Source organism: Bactrocera neohumeralis, unplaced genomic scaffold (assembly GCF_024586455.1).
Source record: "Bactrocera neohumeralis isolate Rockhampton unplaced genomic scaffold, APGP_CSIRO_Bneo_wtdbg2-racon-allhic-juicebox.fasta_v2 cluster09, whole genome shotgun sequence".
In the NCBI taxonomy this organism is placed as follows: domain Eukaryota; kingdom Metazoa; phylum Arthropoda; class Insecta; order Diptera; family Tephritidae; genus Bactrocera; species Bactrocera neohumeralis.
This window is the reverse complement of record NW_026089622.1, coordinates 26,345,885-26,370,981: the sequence shown is the minus strand read 5'-3', so window position 1 is coordinate 26,370,981 and position 25,097 is coordinate 26,345,885. Positions and strand designations below refer to the sequence as shown.

Below are 25,097 nucleotides of genomic sequence, written 5' to 3'. Positions count from 1 at the left end.
TTTGGTGGTTGATTAAATGGGTTTTGATTATGAAAACCATGTTGTTGGTTTACTGGATTTTGGGGATACCGTTGTTGACCATAAGGATTAAATATTTGATTTGGTTTTGGTATAAAAGCTAACTCGGTATGGAATTTGGTTTGAGGAAGTTGTCGATTAAGATTTGGAAAAAAAATTCTGTTGTTGGAATTGTTGTCTAGGAAATTGATTGTTAGCGTGATTTGCTCTAAAGTTTTGATATTCTAACTTCAGGCAAAGGTGAAGAGCTTCTGGTAGGCTTTTTGGTTCTCTGATGCCGAGAAGCCTAGGAAGGTCACCCGAAAGTCCTCTGACAAACGTGTCAAGGGCTTTAGCACGGTAGTTTTCCGTAAGAAGATGTATTGCTTCCTCTCCTACTTCCATACAACCAGTTTTGTTGAGGATTAATGATAGGTGCGAATACACTTTTTGGTAAAATTCGTTGATCGTTAGTCTTCCCTGTATAAGACAAGTCATTTGATACTCTAAAGTACCAATATCTCTTTTGTCTGCATAATGGGTAGTTAGACAACGGGATATTGCTGTCCAATCTAAAGGCGTGTTATACGACTCTAGTGCTATGTCCGCTTTCCCTATAATTTTGTTTCTAATTACATTTAAAATTCCGAAATATCTTGGTGTGCCTTTCGAGGGTTCATATATCCTCAGAATCCGCTCGACACTCTTTTTCCAGGAGGTAAACTCTGAAGCGTTCCCTGAAAATTCTCATAGTGATCGCACTACGTCGGGAATTTTGTCCATTTCGTTCATGTTGTCTCTGTATCTTTCGTCTATAGTTTGATCCCTAATGTTCTGGTTCGTACCATTATTCAAAATACTTTGTATTATGCTTTGTCCGTCCGTCTGTAACATCTGAGTTACAACGTTTTTAACTAAATGTGCCAATTCCGGCGAAATTTGGGTGCCAGAACCGGAAGGTCCTGTAGGTGCAACGGGAGTTGTATTCCCTAGCACTGGTGGTCTGATTAAATTATTAGGGTTAGCCATTTTCTTCAAAATATATAAAAAATTTTTCTTTATTAATCTCTGGAGGGTCCCTTTTACAGGAAAGTCGCAGAGTTATTTTACTTTTATAAGCACCGGAGGGTCCCCCGTTAGGTGGTGAATCGCGGCCCTTTTTAACTTTATACGTTATTGGCTGTACAAGCCCTTTTTTTATTTTTCTTTGTGGTTTATAATTCTCCCCCGTTAGGTGGTGAATCGCAGAAAATTTTGTATTTTATAAGCTGGAGGGTCCCCCCGTAGGTGGTGAATCGCAGCTTTGTATTATTATTTATTATTGGCTGTACGAGCCCGTTTATTATTTGTAAAAGAAATAATTTTCTTATTGGAACTCTTAAAACTTTCTTTAAATTATTTACTTTATTTTCCAAAAAAAAATTTTTTTTTAAATATTTTTAAATTATTAATTTTCTTTTATAAGTTTCTTTTCTTTTTCTTTCCAAAAAATTTGTTTATATATTTCTAAATAATTAATTTTCAAAAAATGTTCTTTTCTTTTTCTTTCCTTTTTTGTTTTTTTTATATTCTTAATTATAAAATTTAAATAGCTTAACTTATTCCTTACATAGATATCAGCTTCCCTTCCATGGCCGGTGACCGTGCAGTTGTCCTTTTTCCTCTCGGTACTTGGGCGCACTCTTTCACTCCCTCGATGCCAGAAAGTCAATTCCGCTGCTTGCTTTTCGTACTGCTTATGGTACTTTTGTGAGTTGCTTGTTTAACACATTGCTCGTTTTTCGCACTACTTATGGTACTTTTGTGAGTTGCTTGTTTAACACATTGCTCGTTTTTCGCACTACTTATGGTACTTTTGCGAGTTGCTTGTTTAACACATTGCTCGTTTTTCGCACTACTTATGGTATTTTTGTGAGTTGCTTGTTTAACACATTGCTCGGGCGCCAGTTATCGGGCTTTTTGTTATAGCTCCGAAAAAAAATGGTTTTTTATTTTGAATGGGTCCGTATGACCTTCTTTATTAAACATTTAATTGCAACTAATTTTACATTGTTTACTTAAGCTAAAAGGTAACCTTATTCTACCTGTCTCTTAACTTACAATTCTTCGGAATTGTAACTTTGGCGGCTCGTGCCGGATGCTACTTCCTGTTGACAGCTTGTAATTGTTAGCATCAGCTATTTTATTTATGTTAACTCAAATATTAGCGTCAGCTATAATTTTGGATATGTTTCGTGTTAACTTATATATAGCTATAGTTTTTTACCTAACGAAACTCGGAGCAGAGCAGAGCACATACTTTTACATTGTTATGCTAAGGCTATGCTGTGGCTCCCGACAAAGTGATAGCGGTAGCGATAGCATAGCAATAATTCTAGAAATTTTGCTGCTACGGAGTAGTAAATGAGAACCCTGATATAAACCACTAATGCTACAATAACCAAATTCGCTGAGGACTTATCTCCAACCGACGCTGCAGAAATAACCAGATAACCACTCCACTACTCATATAACCTCAGAGGCATTACATTTTACACCCAGATTTATTCAAGAGATCTTTATTGAAACCTGCCTGGCACTGCCCCATTTTCATTGAAAGACCACCAAACTTGGTACATAATGTTACCTTGATATTCATACTAACTAAAACCACCACCACATATAATTCATTCACTTTCCAGAATGTCGATCACCTTATGACCAAAAACTGTCCACATGGGGCCTAAACTATTCAAACCTTCAGATACTGAATATGTGGATCAAGGTTCCAATAGAGAACTTTTTATTGAAAATATCGGCCAATCTCAGAGATATCTTATAGAAATGCTGAGAGAATTCATTTCTCAGAACAGTATGCCCATATGTCAAAAATAAATTTGAACCGGATAAATAATTTCTTTAACTCTCGTATATTTAAACTTCCAGTTTACCTTATGTATGCCAGGATCGGCAAATATATGAGTTATATTAATAAAATTTTCTAATAACGGACATCTTTTTGCTTATATGGATAAAATCGAAATCGTTATGAAAACTTGCTCTATACCCCTTATAACTTTCAAATTTTATGCACCTTAAAGTATTTCTTTAGCTTTAATTCTGGCAAGTTGCAAGAGTATGAAATACCCGGTAACACCCGAACTTAGCCCTTCCATACTTGTTTTTCAGTTAGATTTTCACATTTTTCGACAAACCATTACATCTGCCAAAATAAATTTGAAATTTATTTTATTTATATTATTTTTTATTGTTCCCACAAAATGTTTATATGCGAAAAACTTATCAGTTTCAATTATGTGTTTATCTGTACACCAGTGGATCTTTTTGGAAATAAGAATAAACGAGGGTAAGAAAAATACTCTTATATTTTTCAATACAATTTAATTTAATTGAAAAGATTAATTTTGTCAATTCGTATTTAACAATAAATATGTATGGTAGGTATGTAAGGGCATTCGCTACATGCCAAGATACGATCGAATAAATGAATCGTATTCATATGAAAATTAGAATTCGAATTAATGGTTGAACGTAGCATGCAGGATTGTTCCGATTTTATTTGTATAAGCGAGAGTTAATTGCAGCGCGAGATCGGTGACGAAAAAACGTACATATGTTGATGTGCGAACTGCATGAGACGAATTGAGCCTGCTTTTCCGTTGCCCATCCTTTTAGTTGAGTGGGTTGGCGTACAGATGTGTTGAGTTGTGCTGTAGTGTCATCAGCTGTGGTGAAATGCGATGTAGCATTAGGATGCGCCACTTTTACCGAGTAGAGGGATGGATGCTTAACTCATTTAAACAAATGTTGTACAGAACTCCTATTGAACACAAATGAAATAATTTAATAGAAAGGAAGATTATTCTCCAAAACAATTATCTTCAAAAACTTTGCAACAAAGTACGAATACCCCCAAAGTCGAAAATCGTTAAAACTATATGAACGCCATAGTGGAGCAAATGGCAAACCAAATACAAATTTACTTTTAAAAAACATCTCTTCAGCATTTTATTTTATTTTAGGTAGTACTCAGATAATACCTGTGGCAAATATTATATAAGGTAACAATGGTACCACGGAAAAATATCAGATGTGTGTCACCAAATACCATCACTTTACTACTATTTAATACTATCACATTTCATTGTACTGTTTCAAAAAGCACAGCTGAAGCAGGTAACGAAACTAAATACTTAATAATGTGTAATGTATAATAACTTAAAGTATTAGTAAATAAAATTGAAAATAAGATATTTTTGATATTTATAGTTATACCACATATCTTTTTTCGAAATGGCAGGCCTTTAAACTTCAACTTCAACCATCTCTGTTTTGTTGTTTTGACGATTATACATATTTTTTGCATTATTTGAAATATTTATTTACATCGTTACTCATATGTATATATTTATTGTTTACAACTTTTATACTCTTGTAAGTTTAATTAACAAGATTCACCTAGCTAAAATACTATTAGACCTACTACAGACAGTGGGAAAATGGATGAAAACGGAAGATAAGAACTACTCGAAGCGCGATAAATCAATAACTAAATACGCCAAGTCGTAAAATTTTACCACCGTGATGATATGACAAATGTTTGTAAGATGGTGCAGTCAATTTGGACGATGGAAATAAATAAAATTCCGGTAAAGCTGAATTTTTGTAGAGACCTTAGGTTTACCATAAAAAATAAAGTGTCAAAAGTCCCCTTCGACCCCATGTGTGCTAAAGAAGTTATTGGGGTACTTTTCCGATAAAACTAACCGTTTTTGAGAAAATTCCAAAAAAACCTAAAATTTTGACCTTTGACCCCGAATAACTGACATTTCTCAGGACTTGTTGGTTCGATTTCAATAAAATTCGGTACGTAGCATTCTTCAAATATTCATATTTCAATGAGTGAATTCGGACTCCAAAAACGCCTACTTTACATACTATATAACAAAATTTTTAATTCCATCTGACTCTTTCACTTTTTAGCGTCCAAATCAAGAAGCATTTAATATAACGTGATTAAACTTTGCGCGAATAATGCCTTCAGCGTATGCCAGCATATGACCATAATTTGTATAAATCCAACAAAAACTGTTCAATCCCCTAGGTGTCCTGGACCCCAGCAGCTATAGTTGATTTTTTACCGCAAATATCCACGATACGATTTTTATTTTTCTAACAAACCCTACAAATAAGATATTAATATTTGAGTTTAATTCACTATATGTGTCACGAACATAGCAACAAAATATTGTAATAGCTGTTTTATGGTATTGTTTCGAATTCTTTGCAACATAAAAATAATTTCATATTTCTTTTTGAAATTATGCAAAGGTTAACAGGATTAACAGTCCTATTCACATTCCCTCACAAAAATCACCACCTTCTCTATTGTGAGGTTTGTGTGACTTATCTCATCTTCTTCTTCTTTACTGGCGTAAAAACCGCTTACGCGATTATAGCCGAGTTAATACAAGCGCGTTAATCGTTTCTTCTTTTCGCAAGGTGGCGCCAATTGGAGATTCGAAGCAAAGCCAGGTTCTTTTCCACCTTCCAACGGAGTCAAGGTCTTCCTCTTCCTCTGCTTCCCCCGGCGGGTACTGCGTCGAGTACTTTCAGAGCTGGAGTGTTTTCATCCATCCGGACAACATGACCTAGCCAACGTACCCGCTGTATTTTAATTCGCTGAACTATGTCAATGTTGTCGAAAATCTCATACAGCTCATCGTTCCATCGAATGCGATATTCGCCGTAGCCAATGCGCAAAGGACCATAAATCTTTCGCAGAACTTTTCTCTCGAAAACTAGCACCGTCGACTCATCAGTTGTTGTCATCGTCCATGCCTCTGCACCATCTAACAGGACGGGAATAATTAGTAACTTATAGAGTTTTGTTTTTGTTCGTCAAGAGAGGACTTTACTTCTCAATTGCCCACTTAGTCCGAAGTAGCAACTGTTGGCGAGAGATATTCTGTGTTGGATTTCAAGGCTAACGTTGTTGTTGGTGCTTACGCTGGTTCCTATATAAAATTACGAAATTATCTAAAAGTTCGAGGTTATGATTGTCAACAGTGACGTGGGTGCCTAGTCGCGAATGCGACGACTGTTCGTTTGATGACAGGAGATATTTCATCTTACCCTTGTTCACCACTAGTCCCATTTTCTTTGCCGCTTCATCCATTCTGGAGAAAGCAGAATTAACGGCGCGGTAGATTAGGTCAATGATGTCTTATAGATGATTGTACCATCTCGGTTTAGTTCTGCAGCTCGAATTATTTTCTCCAGAAGAAGGTTGAAGAAGTTCAGTACTTTCCCGATCCTGACAGAGTTTTGAGTGTTGCTCAACGTCAGTTTACACAGCCGTATTAGTTTTGCGGGGATACCAAATTCAGACATCTCGGTGTAAAGGCAGCTCCTTTTCGTGGTGTCAAAAGCAGCTTTGAAATCGACGAAGAGGTCGGTTGTTGGTTTGCCAACTATTAAGCCACACTAATCAGGCCGAATCAGTTTGTTGAAGGTGGACTTTAATCTTTTACACAATACGCTCGATTGAACCTTATACGCGATGTTGGGGAGGCTTATCCCACGGTGGTTGGCGCAGATTGTGGGGTCTCCCTTTTTGTGGATTGGGCAGAAGACACATAAATTCCAATCGTTGGGCACGCTTTCATTCGACCATATTTTACAAAGAAGCTGATGCATGCTCCTTATCAGTTCTTCGCCACCAAGTTTGAATAGCTCGGCCGGCAATCCATCGGCCCCTTCCGCTTTGCTGTTCTTCAGGCGGGTAATTGCTTTTCGAACTTCTTCATGGTCGGGCAATGGAACGTCTGCTTCATCGTCATCGATTCGGGAATCGGGTTCGCCTTCTTCTGGCGTTGTACGTTCAATGCCATTCAGTAGGCTGGAGAAGTGTTCCCTCCATAATTTAAGTATGCTCTGGGCATCGGTGACTAGATCACCTTTGGGGGTTATACAAGAGTATGCTCCGGTCTTGAAACTTTCTGTAAGCCGCCGCATTTTTTCGTAGAATTTTCGAGCATTACCCCTGTCGGCCAGCTTATCAAGCTCTTCGTACTCACGCATTTCGGCCTCTTTCTTTTTCTGTCTGCAAATGCGTCTGGCTTCCCTCTTCAACTCTCGGTATCTATCCCATCCCGCACGTGTTGTGATCGATCGTAACGTTGCGAGGTAGGCAGTCTGTTTTCTCTCCGCTGCGACACGGCACTCCTCGTCGTACCAGCTGTTCTTTTGCACTTTCCGAAAACCAATGGTTTCGGTTGCAGCTGTACGTAAGGAGTTTGAAATGCCGTCCCACAGTTCCCCTATACCGAGTTGTTGACGAGTGCTCTCAGAGAGCAGGAGTGCAACCCGAGTAGAAAATCGTTCGGCTGTCTATTGTGATTGCAGCTTCTCGACGTCGAACCTTCCTTGTGTTTGTTGACGTGCGTTTTTTGCTGCAGAGAGGCGGGTGCGAATCTTGGCTGCAACAAGATAGTGGTCCGAGTCGATGTTAGGACCTCGGAGCGTACGCACGTCTAGAACACTGGAGACGTGTCTTTCGTCTATCACAACATGATCGATCTGGTTGGTGGCTTTCGATCCGGAGACAGCCAGGTAACTTGATTATGTGAATGTGGTACTACAGTCGATCGGTCTCAACTCATCGTGTTCGCAAATCAGCATTATGTTAAAGAACCTCGCTTTAATACGGATTGTGTTTAGACGTTCATCCACCGGATTGAATGACAGTACTCGACGACGGAGTTTCTCGCCTACCACGAATTCCGCACCAAATTTGCGCTCCTTTATGTGGCCACTATAGTAAATGCCGCAATGACCTCTCGCCTCAGTCCTTGTTCCGTCCATCGCCTTTACTCTAACGAGGACCTCAACCAGATGGGCAGCGGCCCCTTCCCAATTAAGGGACAGGACATTCCAGATGCATTCCCTTAAATCGTGGTCCTTATTTCGTTTGCCATGGTCGTCATCAAAAGGGGGGTCTCTCATTCTGCGTTGGTTGTTATTTTTCATTCATCCTGAACCCAGCGCACAACCCTATGTAGGGGATGTTTCGCCTTCAAAGTTCAAACGGATGTTCTTAGGCTACCCAGAGGATTCTCGGTCAAAATAATCGTTTCTGGTCACTGCCAAGTAAATGCCGATCAGAGAACTTTTCTCACTTGCGTGAACTTCTACACATGACTCCATCTCCTTATCTTATGCTGGCGTAAATTCAAAAGTTTAATTGCCCACAATTTTCTCACAATACATGTGCCTGTTGAATATAACTCAATATTTTTAAATAAATTTGCAAATATTTTATTGGTTATTCTCCTGCAAAAGATAGCGTGTGACCAGCGGCAACACAAACTCTGTTATTGTGCGCGTGCAAGGTCGTTGCGACATCGTTTGTTTAGCAAGTCCATGGCGATGGATTTGAAAGTAAGTGTGCAGAAACTGCGTCTTATTGATCTCAAATTCATTGTAAATTATATTAATGTTCACGTAACCAACTAAATAGTCCACATCTGGCGACAGAGCGTTGAGCGAGGCACAAACACAAATCAAAATTTTCAAAAAATCAATTTTTCTTATCTTATTTTCTTAATGTACATATGTTTAAGAATACACACATTCCACACACATAAATTCCATATCGTTCCAGTGAATGTTTTTGAAGTTACGCACAATTTTGAAAAAGCGTTTCAGATGGCCAGTAATTCCAGACTTTAAACGTGTTATATTCAAAATGGAGTTTTCAAAGTCGGTAACCAATATTACTCGAAAACGGGTAAGCCGATTAGTCTCAAATTTTCACACGACCTTCTTAAATATATTTTTTTGGAACTCATATAAATTTTTTAATCAATAAATATATATATATATATATATATATGTATATATATAGTATATGTATGTATTTTTATAAACAATTATTTCGAAAATTTTGGTCAAAAATTATAAACGGCCACTTTGTTAAAAAATTTTAATTCGCTTATTTCTCCAAAGAATTACTTTAACGAAATCTGTTTTCTTTTGTTTTAATTTCTGAGGATTCAGCTTTGGTCACCCCAAGTCGCCTTTGTTGAGAGGAGCTCCCGGAGATTAGCTGTTGTTGCTTTCCAAATAAATACATATTTTTAATAATATGAAATCTTAAAATACAGTTAAAAGATACCATAAACGCAGTTGAAGATTACCCGCCCGACAGATAGTTTTAAAAGTATTAGCATTAATTTTTCAAGACCTCGTAATAGAAGTCAATCAAGACGAACAAAGCCTACAACTCTATAACAGAGCCCAACTTAATGCACAAGAAAAGAAATTACAATTAGACTAAAAATTAAAACTGAAAGATTAGCAAAATTTTGTCAGGTATGAAAAAGCGAAAATATGACAGAATCCTTGGAAAACCCAAATATCCAGGAAAAATCTTATTAGACAGAGAGGAACCAGTTTTTACTGGATATGTTCTCAAAGAAGTATGGCCGCCGGCCTATAAACCGCACCAAACCGTAATTTTTTTGGGATGCAATAGTGTCTCATGGAGTACGTGTGGATTGCCTATCCAATAAGCAGCAATCTTCTCGACAGTATGGGCACTTCTTTGTCTCACTGGCACGTGAACATTTTGTGCTGTGCATGTGGATTCAAATTTTTCCACCAGACGTTCAATTGTTGATCTGACAAGACAATTGTGACAACTATAAATCGGACGTAACGCTCTTAAGGTTGAGGCCACTGACTATTTTCACGATAAAATGGCAAAACATTCAAAAGAGCGAGAAAAATATGGCGTCATTTGCTATCCCAATTGGTCTACTGTTCCTACTGAAAACTCCGTTAGCATCACCCTATAAAAGTTCAGTCAATGAGGGATCATGAGGTGCTTAAATTAAAAAGCGAATATCGAACTTTTGAATAATCCCTCATGAATTCTATTTATAAATATAATTATGAATTCATTCAGTGACAAGAAAAACTACGTTTTCTGTGGTAGAAATATTACAACAAATCTCGAACAATACCATAAAAGCCTACAAGATACTATAGACAAAATTGCACAGAAACCAAAGAGATATCCTGAGCCATTTGTAAAGCACTATAGTCTTATCTGTATCAAGCAAAGTGATTCACAAAAGCAGTTTTAAGAGTTCTTAAATCTTTGCCGCCTACTATTTGCACAAAGTTGTAGACCATCGAATGGGTTCGTGAAAATCGATAAATATACAGGCGCTCAAATAGTATCAGTTTGTAAGAGAATGTGGAAAATACAAACATTTGACCGATGAAAACTTACATATCTAAATTGGCATTGAAATATGCCGCCTGCAGACCAGACCCTGACGATTTGGTTATAATAGAATACAACTTTAACAAATTAATCAGTAATAGTAATATGCAAGTAATAATAAACAACTCAATAATAGACTCCATTCCTTTGTCAAGTGCGGCTTATCAAAGAAGAATAAAAAAAATATAAAGGGTTACTCATTCTAAGGTTCCCTACTCTTTTACAGAAAAACACAGAAACTTCAAATTTAATGGGGAATGTTTACTATCATTCTTTGGTATTTATTTTTTGAAGATTATCTCCTTCAAATGTTGGCCGCGGATACGTCTCAGATATTCCATCCATTGACTCCAGTTTTCGATGACTCGTTGGTGCATTTCGACTGGTAACTGGCGAGTGACTCGCGTGATATTTTGCTTCAAAGCCTAAATAGAAGGGGGATTGTCCGCATATACTTTAGACTTTACATATTCCCGCAGGAAAAAGCCTAACGGTTTGATATCACATGATCTTGCTGGCCAATCCATCGCCCCAAAACGAAAATTATTAGCTCACCGAAGTGGTGTCTCAATAAATCCATTGAATGATGCGTTGTGTGGAAAGTGATGCCGTTTTGCTGAAACCAATTATCTCCGAGATCACGAGCTTCAATTTTAGGTATAAAATTTTCGGTTATCATGACGCGATAACGGTCGCCATTGACGGCTACGTTCTCACCGGCATCATTTTTGAAGAGATATTGACCGATGATTCCACCGACCCAAAAACTGCACCAAACAGTTCTTTCTCTGAATGAAATGGCATCATGAATCTCTTCAGAATGCTTTTCGTACCAAATGCGGCAATTTTGCTTATTTACATACCCATTGAGCTAAAAAAGGGGTTCATTGCTGAACAAAATTTGACTCGAAAATGTCAGATCTTCTTGGAGGGTTTCAAGAGCAAAGCGATGTAGCTTGGGAAAGTTGAGCGGCTTCAGTTCTTTCACAAGCTATATTTTGTACGCTATTGAATTAAAATCTGGACATAAAATGCGACAAGTCGTTGCATACGTTAGTCCGAATTGCTGCGAACGACGCCGAATCGACTCTCCACGGTGTTCTTGTACAGTCTCAGCTACGTCTGCTATTTTTTTCTTTAGATGGATGATGGTATTGCGGGTAGTACGCTCATCAGGTCGATTATGTTGACCATAAGTTGAGCCAATATGCATTTAGTTAGGCAAGGTTAAACGTAAATTATACATAAGGGAAATTATTTACTGTTGACAAAAAAAATATTTCGGCTTTAAGAAAGAATATACCAAATTTAAAACGTTTGTAAAACTATTGGGCTGGTAACAATATTCAAATAGAACACAATTGTTAATTTCAGAAATTGAAAGTGTATACCCAAATTAGTTACAGTAGAACCCACAAAATAAACAGATTTCCAACGGCCCCATCTTGTTGAACAAATTGAACGCATGAGTCACATGGAACAACTCCAGCAGTCTTGTAGAGGGAGCCCCTTGGTTCGTTTTAAGAAAGGCACCGTGATTATCAAAAAATAAATTAGAAAAATCCTTCCAGTAAATATGAAGTCCGGAACGCCTTCTATCTAATTATCGCCTTGGAATCTCAGTCTACGCGCGTTTACCTTTGCGCTGACTGATTCTACGAAAGCAATAATCAGGCCACACGCACTTACTTTTACGCTAACGCTGCTAATCTGAGCTTTCCTGTAGGGCCAGATTTGGTTTCAGTTTTCAGTTCCAAAAGTTTGAGTAATAAACAAGACGTATTATCTCAAAATAATAGAATTATAATTTTTTCGCGAACAAATAACGTATACGCTAAAAGATCTCTTTGCCGACGAAATTATGGATTTATTATTTTTAATTTACACAAATGTTGAAATAATAATGTTAATTTTGTTCGTTTAGTAAGATTAGCAGATGAGCTGTTAATGTAGACAGTTTAACTTTGGTTGGAACGTTAAGTCAAAATAAACTCGCAATACCAAGCGAAATGCTCATCATAAGTACTTTTTGGTAGTACCCTTTTCTGCTTTGATCTGGGAAGGGTTTTTCATTCAATGTTAAAAAAATAAAAATGTGCTTCTTCTTTCAACTATGAATGAACGATCCTCAATTTGTGCAAACCCACAAAAGCTGCAAATTATTCAGTCTTATACACCTGCGATGATTAGTATCCATACATTTGACCAACTTTGAAGCAATATGATCCGAAAAATTCTCAGATGACCAGTAACCACTTTTTACGATATGTTAAATATGGCTTGCTTTAATTCCTGTATTATTTTTAATCACAATAGTAGGAACAATGAAGTACAATCAATAAACAGAAAGAATTTTATGATTAATCTTCAATAGGAAGTAATAGATATGGTTTGAACACCTATTTCGCAATGCATTCTCAAATAATGACAGCAGATATGAACTTCGTGCTCTTTTTGCTATATACATACGTGCTTATACATACCTTTTGCCATCCAAAAGTAATTTAACTTTAAATTATAGTTCCTATCGTGAATTCAATTAGTTCGGTCATAGACAAAACTCAGTGAGTGCAATCATAGGCAGAACTTTTGATTTCATTCGGAAAAGTGCACTTGCATTATTTTAGTAAACAAAAAATCGTGTGAAATAAAACGCGAAAAATCGGCACAAACAAAACCTCTACCTAATGGATGAGGAGGATGTTGTGGCGGGCGTTATGTGTGATAACAGCGGAGGCTGGCAAAGCACATACCAGCATAAAGCAGTGAAGCGCAAAACTATTGAATCTCCAAAAGTATTAAAAAAACAACTAAAGACAAACATTACTCTAAACACATCCAACCGGTTTTCAGTCTTGGACACAAACACACAAAGCGACATCAATATCAGTGATAACAACAGTGAGCAACAAATAGAGACAACTACGAGTGTTCACAAACCACCACCAATTTTCATACCACAAGTTAACGACATAAATAAAATGATTATTAGTTTTTCAGCTCTAATTGGCAGAGAAAATTTTTCGTACAAGTCCGGTAGAGACGGACAAGCCAGAGTTATGCCTGCAAACAGTGACTCTTATAGAAAGCTTGTTAATTATTTAGACTCTGAAAATAAAATTTTTCACACTTATCAGCTAAAAGAAGATAAGCCCTACAGAATTGTTATAAAAAATATTCATTTTTCCACACCGATAGATGACATTAAACTTGGCTTAGCTCAACAATGCCACATTGTGAGAAACATTGTTAATGCTAAAAGTAAAGCAACAAAAATGCCAATGTCAATATTTTTTGCTGACCTAGAGCCATCAGCAAACAACAAAAGTGCATTCGACGTATACGCTAAAAGATCTCTTTGCCGACGAAATTATGGATTTATTATTTTTAATTTACACAAATGTTGAAATAATAATGTTAATTTTGTTCGTTTAGTAAGATTAGCAGATGAGCTGTTAATGTAGACAGTTTAACTTTGGTTGGAACGTTAAGTCAAAATAAACTCGCAATACCAAGCGAAATGCTCATCATAAGTACTTTTTGGTAGTACCCTTTTCTGCTTTGATCTGGGAAGGGTTTTTCATTCAATGTTAAAAAAATAAAAATGTGCTTCTTCTTTCAACTATGAATGAACGATCCTCAATTTGTGCAAACCCACAAAAGCTGCAAATTATTCAGTCTTATACACCTGCGATGATTAGTATCCATACATTTGACCAACTTTGAAGCAATATGATCCGAAAAATTCTCAGATGACCAGTAACCACTTTTTACGATATGTTAAATATGGCTTGCTTTAATTCCTGTATTATTTTTAATCACAATAGTAGGAACAATGAAGTACAATCAATAAACAGAAAGAATTTTATGATTAATCTTCAATAGGAAGTAATAGATATGGTTTGAACACCTATTTCGCAATGCATTCTCAAATAATGACAGCAGATATGAACTTCGTGCTCTTTTTGCTATATACATACGTGCTTATTCATACCTTTTGCCATCCAAAAGTAATTTAACTTTAAATTATAGTTCCTATCGTGAATTCAATTAGTTCGGTCATAGACAAAACTCAGTGAGTGCAATCATAGGCAGAACTTTTGATTTCATTCGGAAAAGTGCACTTGCATTATTTTAGTAAACAAAAAATCGTGTGAAATAAAACGCGAAAAATCGGCACAAACAAAACCTCTACCTAATGGATGAGGAGGATGTTGTGGCGGGCGTTATGTGTGATAACAGCGGAGGCTGGCAAAGCACATACCAGCATAAAGCAGTGAAGCGCAAAACTATTGAATCTCCAAAAGTATTAAAAAACAACTAAAGACAAACATTACTCTAAACACATCCAACCGGTTTTCAGTCTTGGACACAAACACACAAAGCGACATCAATATCAGTGATAACAACAGTGAGCAACAAATAGAGACAACTACGAGTGTTCACAAACCACCACCAATTTTCATACCACAAGTTAACGACATAAATAAAATGATTATTAGTTTTTCAGCTCTAATTGGCAGAGAAAATTTTTCGTACAAGTCCGGTAGAGACGGACAAGCCAGAGTTATGCCTGCAAACAGTGACTCTTATAGAAAGCTTGTTAATTATTTAGACTCTGAAAATAAAATTTTTCACACTTATCAGCTAAAAGAAGATAAGCCCTACAGAATTGTTATAAAAAATATTCATTTTTCCACACCGATAGATGACATTAAACTTGGCTTAGCTCAACAATGCCACATTGTGAGAAACATTGTTAATGCTAAAAGTAAAGCAACAAAAATGCCAATGTCAATATTTTTTGCTGACCTAGAGCCATCAGCAAACAACAAAAGTGCATTCGACATTAATCGCTTATGCAATGCAGTAGTCAAAATTAAGCCTCCTCGAAAATTGAATGACTTAGTTCAGTGCCATCGTTGTCAGGAGTTTGGACATACTAAACGCTATTGTAAAAAGCCATTCAGGTGTGTGAAGTGCGGTCTAGACCATTCCACCGCTCAATGCGAAAAAGACGTCCGTACTCCACCAAAATGTGTACACTGCTTGCAAAATCATACTGCCAATTACAAGGGTTGTCAAGTCTATCAGGCACTTGTATGCAAAAGAGATCCAACTAAGTCGACTAATAATAATCCAAGGCCTAAAGTCGGTACTAGTTTAAATACCGAGCAACCACTTTACAACAACTTAAGCTACGCAGATAAGAGGACAACAAAGCACTGCTGCATGCAGTCACAAGAATTTAGAAAAGCTAGAAGCTCTGATCTCTAAACAAATTGAGCTGACCTCAGCGCTATTAACCATGATGTCTTCCCTTGTTGCAAAATTTTGCAATTAAGTCTAAAGATGGCTATCTGGAACGCCAATGGACTAAGTAATCATAGATTAGAAGTCGAACATTTCATTGTAACTAAAAACATAAATATACTTATGATATCCGAAACTCATTTCACTATCAAGTCTTTTTTTAAAATTAATGGTTACGACCTTATTACTTGCAACCATCCTGATGGTAAAGCACATGGTGGATCTGCTATTATTGTTAAGTCCGCTTTAAAATATAAGATACTAGAACCAATCTCGTTGCCTTCAGTTCAAGCAGCCTCTATTGAAATCACAAGCGTTAATGGAGGAATCTATTACGTTTTTCAACAAACTGGGCAGTCGATTTCTGGCTGGTGGTGATTTCAATGCCAAACATACATGGTGGGGATCTCGTCTTACTAATCCGAAAGGTCGCGAACTATACAAATGTATAACAGAAAAAAATCTTAACGTTCTTTCTACCGGCAGGCCCACTTACTGGCCCACTGATCCTAACAAGATACCTGATTTAATCGATTTTGCTGTTCACTTAAGAATTGATTCCAATCTCCTCGAAATAATCAATGATGACAATCTTAGCTCAGATCATTCTGCTCTCATTATTAATTTTAATTCGCCTGCTTTAGTCACTGCTCAGAAGCAGCGTATATTTAAAAAGAGATCTGACATAAAACTTTTTCAAGCCCGACTTGAGTCCAATATTAATCTCAACATGGAGATTAACTCAACAAGAGATTTAGATGATGCTGTGGAAATATTTACCAACAAAATACACGAAGCCGCCTTTTTAGCGTCAACGAACAGTTGTAAAAAACCTTGTCGAACACAAAGAAATAGGCAACCATATTCTGATGGATTCTCTGAATTGGTTAAACACAAGAGGCGACTTCGAAGGATTTGGCACAACAGCAGGAATCCAAATGACAAAACAGCCCTTAACAAAGCAACCAAGGAGCTTAAAACTAAGTTGGCTGAACTTAAAGAAGAATCGATAGGAGAATACCATAAAAATGTTGATCCAAACAAGGACGGGGACTATAGTATATGGAAGGCCACCAAATACCTAAAACGGCCCACCGTAAGACAGGTTCCGGTAAAAGATGGCAACAATTCTTGATGTAGATCAAACACAAGCAAAGTTAATGCTTTTGCCAACCATCTTAAAGCTTCATTTGAGCCATTTAACTTCAACAGTACTAGCCAACGCCGGGACGTTGAAGAATACATCGACAGTCCATGCCCAATGGATAAACCTCTAACAAGCGTAAGACTCTCAGAAGTTCAGTCGGAAATTTCGCGGATAAAAAATTCAAAATCTCCAGGTCACGACAATATCGACGCATGGACAATCAAAAATCTTCCCAAGAAATGCCTGTTATTTCTAGTGTTGCTTTTTAACTGTAGCTTCAGGCTAAGTCATTTCCCTACGCAGTGGAAATGTGCTGAAATAACTATGATACCAAAGCCAAACAAGCCGGAAAATGAGTTATCTTCATATAGACCAATAAGCCTACTGATAATATTCTCGAAAATACTCGAAAGAATATTTCTTCGAAGACTACTGCCAGAGCTGGAAAGGCAATCGATCATCCCAGATCATCAATTTGGTTTCAGACAAATGCACGGCACACCGGAACAATGCCATCGTATTGTGAAATCTATACTTTGTAGTCTGGAAGAGAAGAAGTATTGTTGTGCGATTTTCCTAGACATTCAGCAGGCATTTGACAGAGTCTGGCACTCAGGCCTACTGTACAAAATTAAAAAGATACTACCTACCCCGCTCTATCTCTTCCTCAGATCTTATCTGAGTTTCAGGCATTTCTACGTTAAAATTCAAGACGAAATCTCGGACATACACGAGATAAAAGCAGGAGTCCCCCAAGGTAGTGTTCTGGGACCAACGCTCTACACAGGTTTTACCGCAGACATGCCAATACTACAAGACGATAAATTAATAGTTGCCACCTACGCAGACGACACTGCTATACTTTCATCCTCCTACTCGGCTAGTGAAGCTGCTGAAACCGCACAAGCACAGCTAGATAAATTGCAATCCTGGCTTAGAAACTGGAACATCTCGGTAAACGCCTCAAAATCTGCTGAAATCACCTTCACATTGAGAAAAGAAGAGTGCCCCAGCGTAAATCTTAATGGAGTCATAATTCCTAATTCCAATAGTGTAAGATACCTCGGATTACATTTAGATAAAAGACTTACTTGGCGTGAACATATCAGAGCCAAGAGAACACAGCTCAAAATTAAAACAAGAAAAATGTATTGGTTGCTTGGCCCCAAGTCTAAACTTAGTCTGAAAAACAAAATGCTTCTCTACAAAGCTGTGTTAAAACCTGTATGGTCTTATGGCATTCAAATTTGGGGTACTGCAAGTAAATCCAATATAAATATTATTCAAATATACCAGTCAAAAACTCTTAGACTGATTGCTAAGGCTCCGTGGTATATCAAAAATATCCATCTCCACAAGGATCTGAACACATCTACGGTGATTGACGAAATAAAAAGATACAGCTCTAAATACATCACAAGACTAAATTTCCATCCCAACACACACACCATAAACTTATTAGACAACAGTGAGGACACACGACGACTTCAAAGACTGCATCCTCTAGACCTGCCCTTTAGATCGTAAGAACTAATTAAGTAGTTAATGCAAAAATAATCATACGATACATTTACTGATCACCCTTACTTTAAGGCCAAATTTCACTTAATGCATTAATGTGAATTATATCAGTCAATTACATTTACTTATTGTTTCACGACAGATTGTAAATAAAGATATGCAACATAAAAAAAAAATAACACACACGCCATAAACTTATTAGACAACAGTGAGGACACACGACGACTTCAAAGACTGCATCCTCTAGACCTGCCCTTTAGATCGTAAGAACTAATTAAGTAGTTAATGCAAAAATAATCATACTTCATCGACTTCAAAGGCTGCATCCTCTAGACCTGCCCTTTAGATCGTAAGAACTAATTAAGTAGTTAATGCAAAAATAATCATACGATACATTTACTGATCACCCTTACTTTAAGGCCAAATTGCACTTAATGCATCAATGTGAATTATATCAGTCAATTACATTTACTTATTGTTTCACGACAGATTGTAAATAAAGATATGCAATATAAACAAAAAAAAAACTTTAAATTATGGAGTAATTAGTTGTTTTGCCTTTCTGAATATATGTATGTATGTAAAATAATTGAATTGAGATACAATACATATATGCTTTTGTTATTAAAGAATATTGACAAAAAATTAACGAATGCGTACTGTCAGTGTACAGTCATAATAAATGGTTATTGCTGTAGAGATAAATAGATGATAATTTTGATGGCATATTTAATAGATTGCTTATGTTTTATATGAATAATGTATTTGCGGCAAATGAAACCGGAACTTGTGGTAATTAGACTGGAACTGTCGTGTGGTCATTGGGATCGATAAATACATATACATACATATGTACATATATACTCCAGTAGAATTTCCAATTGTAGCTAACTTAAATTTGCAACACCTTATTTTATGTATTCATAGTGCATAATGGCCGACAATTTATAGTGTTAGTTCTAAATGGAACATAAAATAATTACAATACATAATATTTTTAAAAGATCAATTTTTCAATAACTTCTAAATTATTTTTCTTATATCCTAGGACGAATAGGCACTGTGGTTGGATGGGGGCGTACTAATGAAGGTGGTGAATTGCCAGCAATCGTTAACCAGGTGAAAGTACCTATAATGTCTATTACAGAATGTCGAAACCAAAAGTATAAAAGTACTAGAATAACATCCAGTATGATTTGTGCTGGAAGGCCTAATATGGATTCATGTCAGGGAGACAGCGGTGGCCCCCTTCTACTTTCAAATGGGATAAAGTATTTTATTGTTGGTGTAGTTTCTTGGGGCGTTGGCTGCGGTAGAGACGGATATCCAGGTGTTTACACCAGAGTTAGTAAATTTATACCGTGGATAAAATCGAATTTACATAACAGCTGCTTGTGCTCTTGATAAAAAATTGCATATATGTATATAACAAATGTGTACTGATATATATACCATTTAATAAAGGTCATCCAATTAATTTAAGTAATTTTTGGTAAAGAACTTCATTAAAGGAGCAAAAAATATATATGTATGGCTTACCACTAGCTAGCATCAGACTCTTATTGTTGATAGAATAGTCAAAAAATAATATTCTTGTATTAAACATATAGTATGTATGTATTTTTAAGGGTTGGGAAAGGCTGACTTCTTACACGTCTGGATACAAAGTTTTTAAACAGTATGACTTACTAGCTCATTGAAGCGAGCAAGTGCAAATGGCTGGATTACATTTCCTCTAGAATATCGTTTGCTTGGTGATGCAGCGCAACCGTTAGAAACAAATCTAATGATACCTTACAAGGACAATGGGTTCCTATCTGAAGCCCAAACATTTTGGAAACCAACGAGGCGAAGCAAGAGCGAAAAGGAAAAAGCTTAAAAGTTTTCTTAGAAACGTTATATTTAACGTTAAGTAAAACACACCAGGTGCGCAAATGAATCAGTACAGAAATCAGAGTTCGCTTAATGAAATGTACATATGTGTCGAGGAATTTCTAGCCATTATACCCTCAATAAGGGATATTAAGTTTGCTACAATATCTGTAACACTCAAAAGAACACGCCAGAGACCCTTTAACATATGTATGTTATGATCAGTATATATTTACTATATAATCGTACTAGTCCCTTAGTTTTTGAGATATTATCTGAAATTTTGCACCCGACTTTTTCTCAGCAAGGAGCAGTATATTTGTGGAAATGCCGGTATCGGACCACTATAACTTATCCCTGCCATAAAAACTGAACGATCGGAAAAAAGTGCTGCTATGGAAAGCTTTTTCATTTCACGAGATATTTAGCATATATGTAGCTGCCATACAACTAAACCAATTAAGTGTTTGGTATTGTCAACCACAGCAGTTTGCTGTCCAAGACTACCCAAGGTACTTGGTCCGATTCTTCAGAGAGAGCTGTGTCCCATTTATAGAAGGGAACTTCCATAAAGGGCTATCTTGTGAACACAGGCAGATCCCTCTTTTCTAGACTGTTTTGAGGAGGGTGCTCATAATACTTCTAATGGTCTGTAGACATTTACCCGTTATTAAGATGACAATGTCGTCCGCATATGGTACTATCTTACGGCTTTACCTTCCAAGTTCCTTAGCAGTTTATTCACAAGTAATGTAAGGAAGTTCGAGTCATGTGTAGAAGTTGACGGAAGTGAGGAAAGTTCTTTTATATATGACTCAAGCAAATCCCGACTTCCGGTCCTAGACCAAGTATCCTCCGGGTAAACAAAGAACATCTGTTTGAAGGCGAGCAAAAGTGAGACGGCGAAGCATATCCTCCATAGGGTCTTGCGCTGGGTTTAGGACCCGCTACGTAAAAACACTACCAATGATAAAGCATAAAAACACTAGGGGAAACTGGGGTACCTTTGACTTTGGGGCACATTTGACTATGGCCTTTTCGAAGTCAAGCCAGTAAAATCAATCGCATTTATAAATTAGGAATGGTGAAGTAATTGATTTTATTCAATATGTTGAACCAGTTAGTGTTTATACATTTTGGTGAAGTAACACGTGTTTTTCTCTTTTCTCTGCGTTCTGTGTTACTTTGTGGCGGTGATATGCAAAACATTTGTGAAGTCAATTGAACACCATTTTAAAGTGCTAAGTGAACTTAACTAGTATTATTCTGATTAATTTTGAAAAGATTTGGAAATTTAAGAATAAAAGAATTTAAAAGGTAAGAAAATTGAAATTTCTAAAGTAAACTCAGTTGGGGTACATTTGACATTTTTGAATGGGGCACATTTGACAAAAGTCTACAAAACTACAGCTGCCATCAAATACGGAATAAATAGGACAACTCTAATCATGCGTTTAAAACATAAGGCACCTTCTGGCAATCTTTCAGATTCTGGCAATGATAGCAGCTCTGATGATTATTTTAAATTTCAATCGAAATTCACATCTCGCCAGACATTTAATAAGTAACAAGAAACCGATATTTGTAAATACGTCAAGAAATGTGCTTTTTATTCTTACGGCTTAATTTATCAAACTTTAAACAAGTTTGCATATGATTACACTAAAGCTAAAAATTTGGTTACTCCAACTGCCTGGGAAAAATCCAAAGAAGCTGGAGACGATTGGCTTAACGGATTTTTTAAAAGAAATGATTCTATATCTCTTAGTAAACATGAAAAGTTCAGTTTGGCAAGATTACGCGGTTTTACTAAATCAGCAGTGGAAAGTTTTTTCAAAAATCTTACTACGTTGTTTGTAAAGTCCACATTTCAGCCAAAAAATATCTATAATTTGGACGAAACATCACTACCGTGATGGAGCCTATTAAGGTAAGATAGGCTTATAGATACATTTAGTCTTATTTTTAGCCTGGTTGGAAATACACGTTAATGACTTTAAATAACATATTTCTTCTCTAGTTTTGTGCTGCAAAAGGACAACGTTCTGTTTCTCAAGCATCTTCCGCTGAGCGCGGCAGCTTGGTTACAATCGTTGGCATAGTTAACGCTTGCGGAAATCGTTTGCCTCCGGCTTATATATTTCCTCGTGTACGTTTCAGTGGAAGATTCGGAAGTGGATGCATGCCCGGTTCGTTGATATTGAATACAAAATCCGGATGGATGATTTCCGAACTCTTTGCAAATGTGCTGAAACACATTAAAAACTTTACGAACTGTTCAGTTGAAAACCCAATTCTAATTCTGCTTGATAATCATGCGTCACATTGCAGTTTCGAAAGCATTAGCTATTGCGCCGAGGCTGGAATTGTATTACTTTCTTTTCCTCCACATACATCCCATCGTCTACAACCTTTGGATGTATCAGTTTTCGGACCCTTTAAGCAATTTTACCGCAAAGCCTTTAACGATTTTTTAACCACAAATCCTGGAAAACAAATCAGTATATATGATATCGGCACCTTAACTCAACAACCATTTCAAAGAGCATTTTCCCTAAACATAATGAACGGATTCAAAGCAACAGGAATTTGTCTTCTCAATACCCAGGTTTTTCAAGATGAAACATTTGCGCTGGAGTCTGTAACAGATGAGGAAGTTGAACGCGTTCATCCTGATAGATCAGATGATATGAATTCATCACAAAATGCTACAAAAAATCAACAAAGCAACCTAAATCATAACTCACCATGTACTACGCCAGAATCAGTTAGACCTATATCGCAACTGCATGCATCCACGTAATCTTCGAGAAGTGGAACTTCCCGAATCCTTACTTCTTCAACTGAAAAAAGAAGGATTGAGCAGCTTACTACTATAAAGAAAAATTTTAAAACCGCCAATCGCACTCTCAAGTTTTCACAGAAGAGAACACAGCAGGCTAAAAAGAAGAAACCAAAAAGAAAACCTCAACTGAAAATCGAATCTTCAGACGAAAGTACGGGTAACATTAGCTTCGCTGACACTATTGACTCTAATGGATTCCCTCCTGATGATGAAGGTTACCTTGAATCCCGGGCAGGTGATTTAGAGACACACAAAATAACTGATGATGATAATTTGACTGTGGGAGACTACGTTCTGGTAAAATTCCAAGAAAACATCAAAAACACCGTTTTATATGTAGGTCAAATAATAGAAACGTTTTGCAACTGCACTTATAACATCAAATTTTTCCGAAAGACATCTCCTTCAAGTTTGGCTTTTGTTAATCCAGAAATTGAAGATTTAGCTATAATTATGCGCTGTGAAATAGAGCTGTGAAATACCCCGTGACAGGGGCACATTTGACAAAATGGCTTTTTTTTAAAAACTGTAAATTAAAGTGTAAAAGGGAGTCGCTGAAAAAAAAACTCCGGCAATATTATAAAGCTGAATAATTGCTCTAAAGCAGGTAACAAATTATTTTATGACAATTCAAACACATTTCGAGAAATTTTATTTAAAAAAAAAGGTGTCAAAGGTACCCCAGTTTCCCCAACAGCATAAAAACCCTACAGCATAAACAGCATATGAGAGCTGCCACCGCCACGATGACAAAATCGTAATTGGCAACTTTAACGTCAGGGTGGACAAATAATGTAGCTTTGGCACAACAGTCGGTAAATTCAGCCTCCACCAGGAAACATCCCCAAATGTGTTGAGGCTGATTGAATTCGCCAGCATAGAAAAATTCAGCAAGCTACCTGGCTGTTTCTAGATCGAAAAGCCACCAACCAGAACGATCATGTTGTGATGGACGGAAGACACGAGGTTTATAAGCTCCGAGATCCTAACATTGACTCGAACCACTATCTTGTTGCAGCCAAAATACGCACCCGCCTCTGCACAGCAAAAAATGCACGTCAACAAATACAAGGAAGGTTTGACGTCGAAAAGTTGTAATTACAATAGACAGCCGAACGATTTTCAACTCGACTTGCACACCTGCTCTCTGAGAGCACTCGTCAAACCCTCGGTATTAGGGTACTATGGGACGGCATTTCAAGAACATTGCGTATAGCTGTAACCGGAGCAATTGGTTTTTGGAAAATGCAAAAGAACAGCTGGTACGGTGAGGAGTATCGCGTCGCAATGGAGAGAACAGACTGCCTTCCTCGCCACGTTACAATCGACCACACACGTGCGTGATGGGATAGATACCGATAATTGAAACGAAAGACCGAAATGCGTGAGTTCGAAGAGTTTGACCAGCTGGCCGACAGGGTCGCAGGTTCACGACCGCAGAATACTCTTGTAGAATCCCTAGAAGTGATCTTTTAACTAATGCCCAGTGTATACTAAATTATGGAGGGAACACTTCTCTAACCTGCTTAGTAGCAATGAAAGTATAATGTCAGGCGATGGCGAACCCGGTACACCAAACGATGACGATGGAGCAGACGTTCCATTCGCCGACCATGAAAAAGTTCGAAAAGCAATTAGCCCCCTGAAGAACAACAAAGCTCCGGGCCGATGAATTGGTAGCCGAGCTATTCAAAGAAAACGGCGATGAATCGAAAAGAAGCATGCATCAGCTTCTTTGGGGAATATGGTCAGACGAAAGCATGCGCAACGATTGGAATTTTAGTGTGCTTCCCCCATTCCACAAAAAGGGAGATCCCACAATCTGCGCAAACTATCGTGGGATAAGATTCCTCAACATCGCATATAAGGTTCTATTGAGACCGACACACACCACCTCTTCATCGATTTTAAAGCTACTTTTGACAGCACGAAAAGTTCCGCGATGTCGTTCGATACCAAACTAAGTTTCAGACAAAGCGACTGCCTTTCGTGTGATTATTTCAATCTGCTCTAAGAGAAAATATTTCGAGCTGCAGAACTAAATAGGGAAGGTACTATCTTCTATTAGAGTGTACAACTGCTGATGTACGCCGATGACATCGATATCA

At 37.2% G+C, this 25,097-nt stretch overlaps 1 protein-coding gene across 2 annotated transcripts in view; it reads left to right on the top strand.

Moving 5' to 3' along the window:
* The window catches only part of LOC126764108 (trypsin-1), a 225,195-nt gene extending 205,437 nt beyond the window's left edge, over positions 1–19,758 (top strand). Inside the window, exon 3 of one of the 2 annotated variants that reach the window (XM_050481901.1) lies at positions 19,321–19,758. In XM_050481901.1, coding sequence (XP_050337858.1) covers positions 19,321–19,676 — 356 coding nt within the window. In that variant the 3' untranslated portion in view covers positions 19,677–19,758. The remainder of the gene's footprint in view (positions 1–19,320) is intronic. The other variant, XM_050481902.1, reaches the window with a different exon arrangement.
* Positions 19,759–25,097: the final 5,339 nt, after the last annotated feature.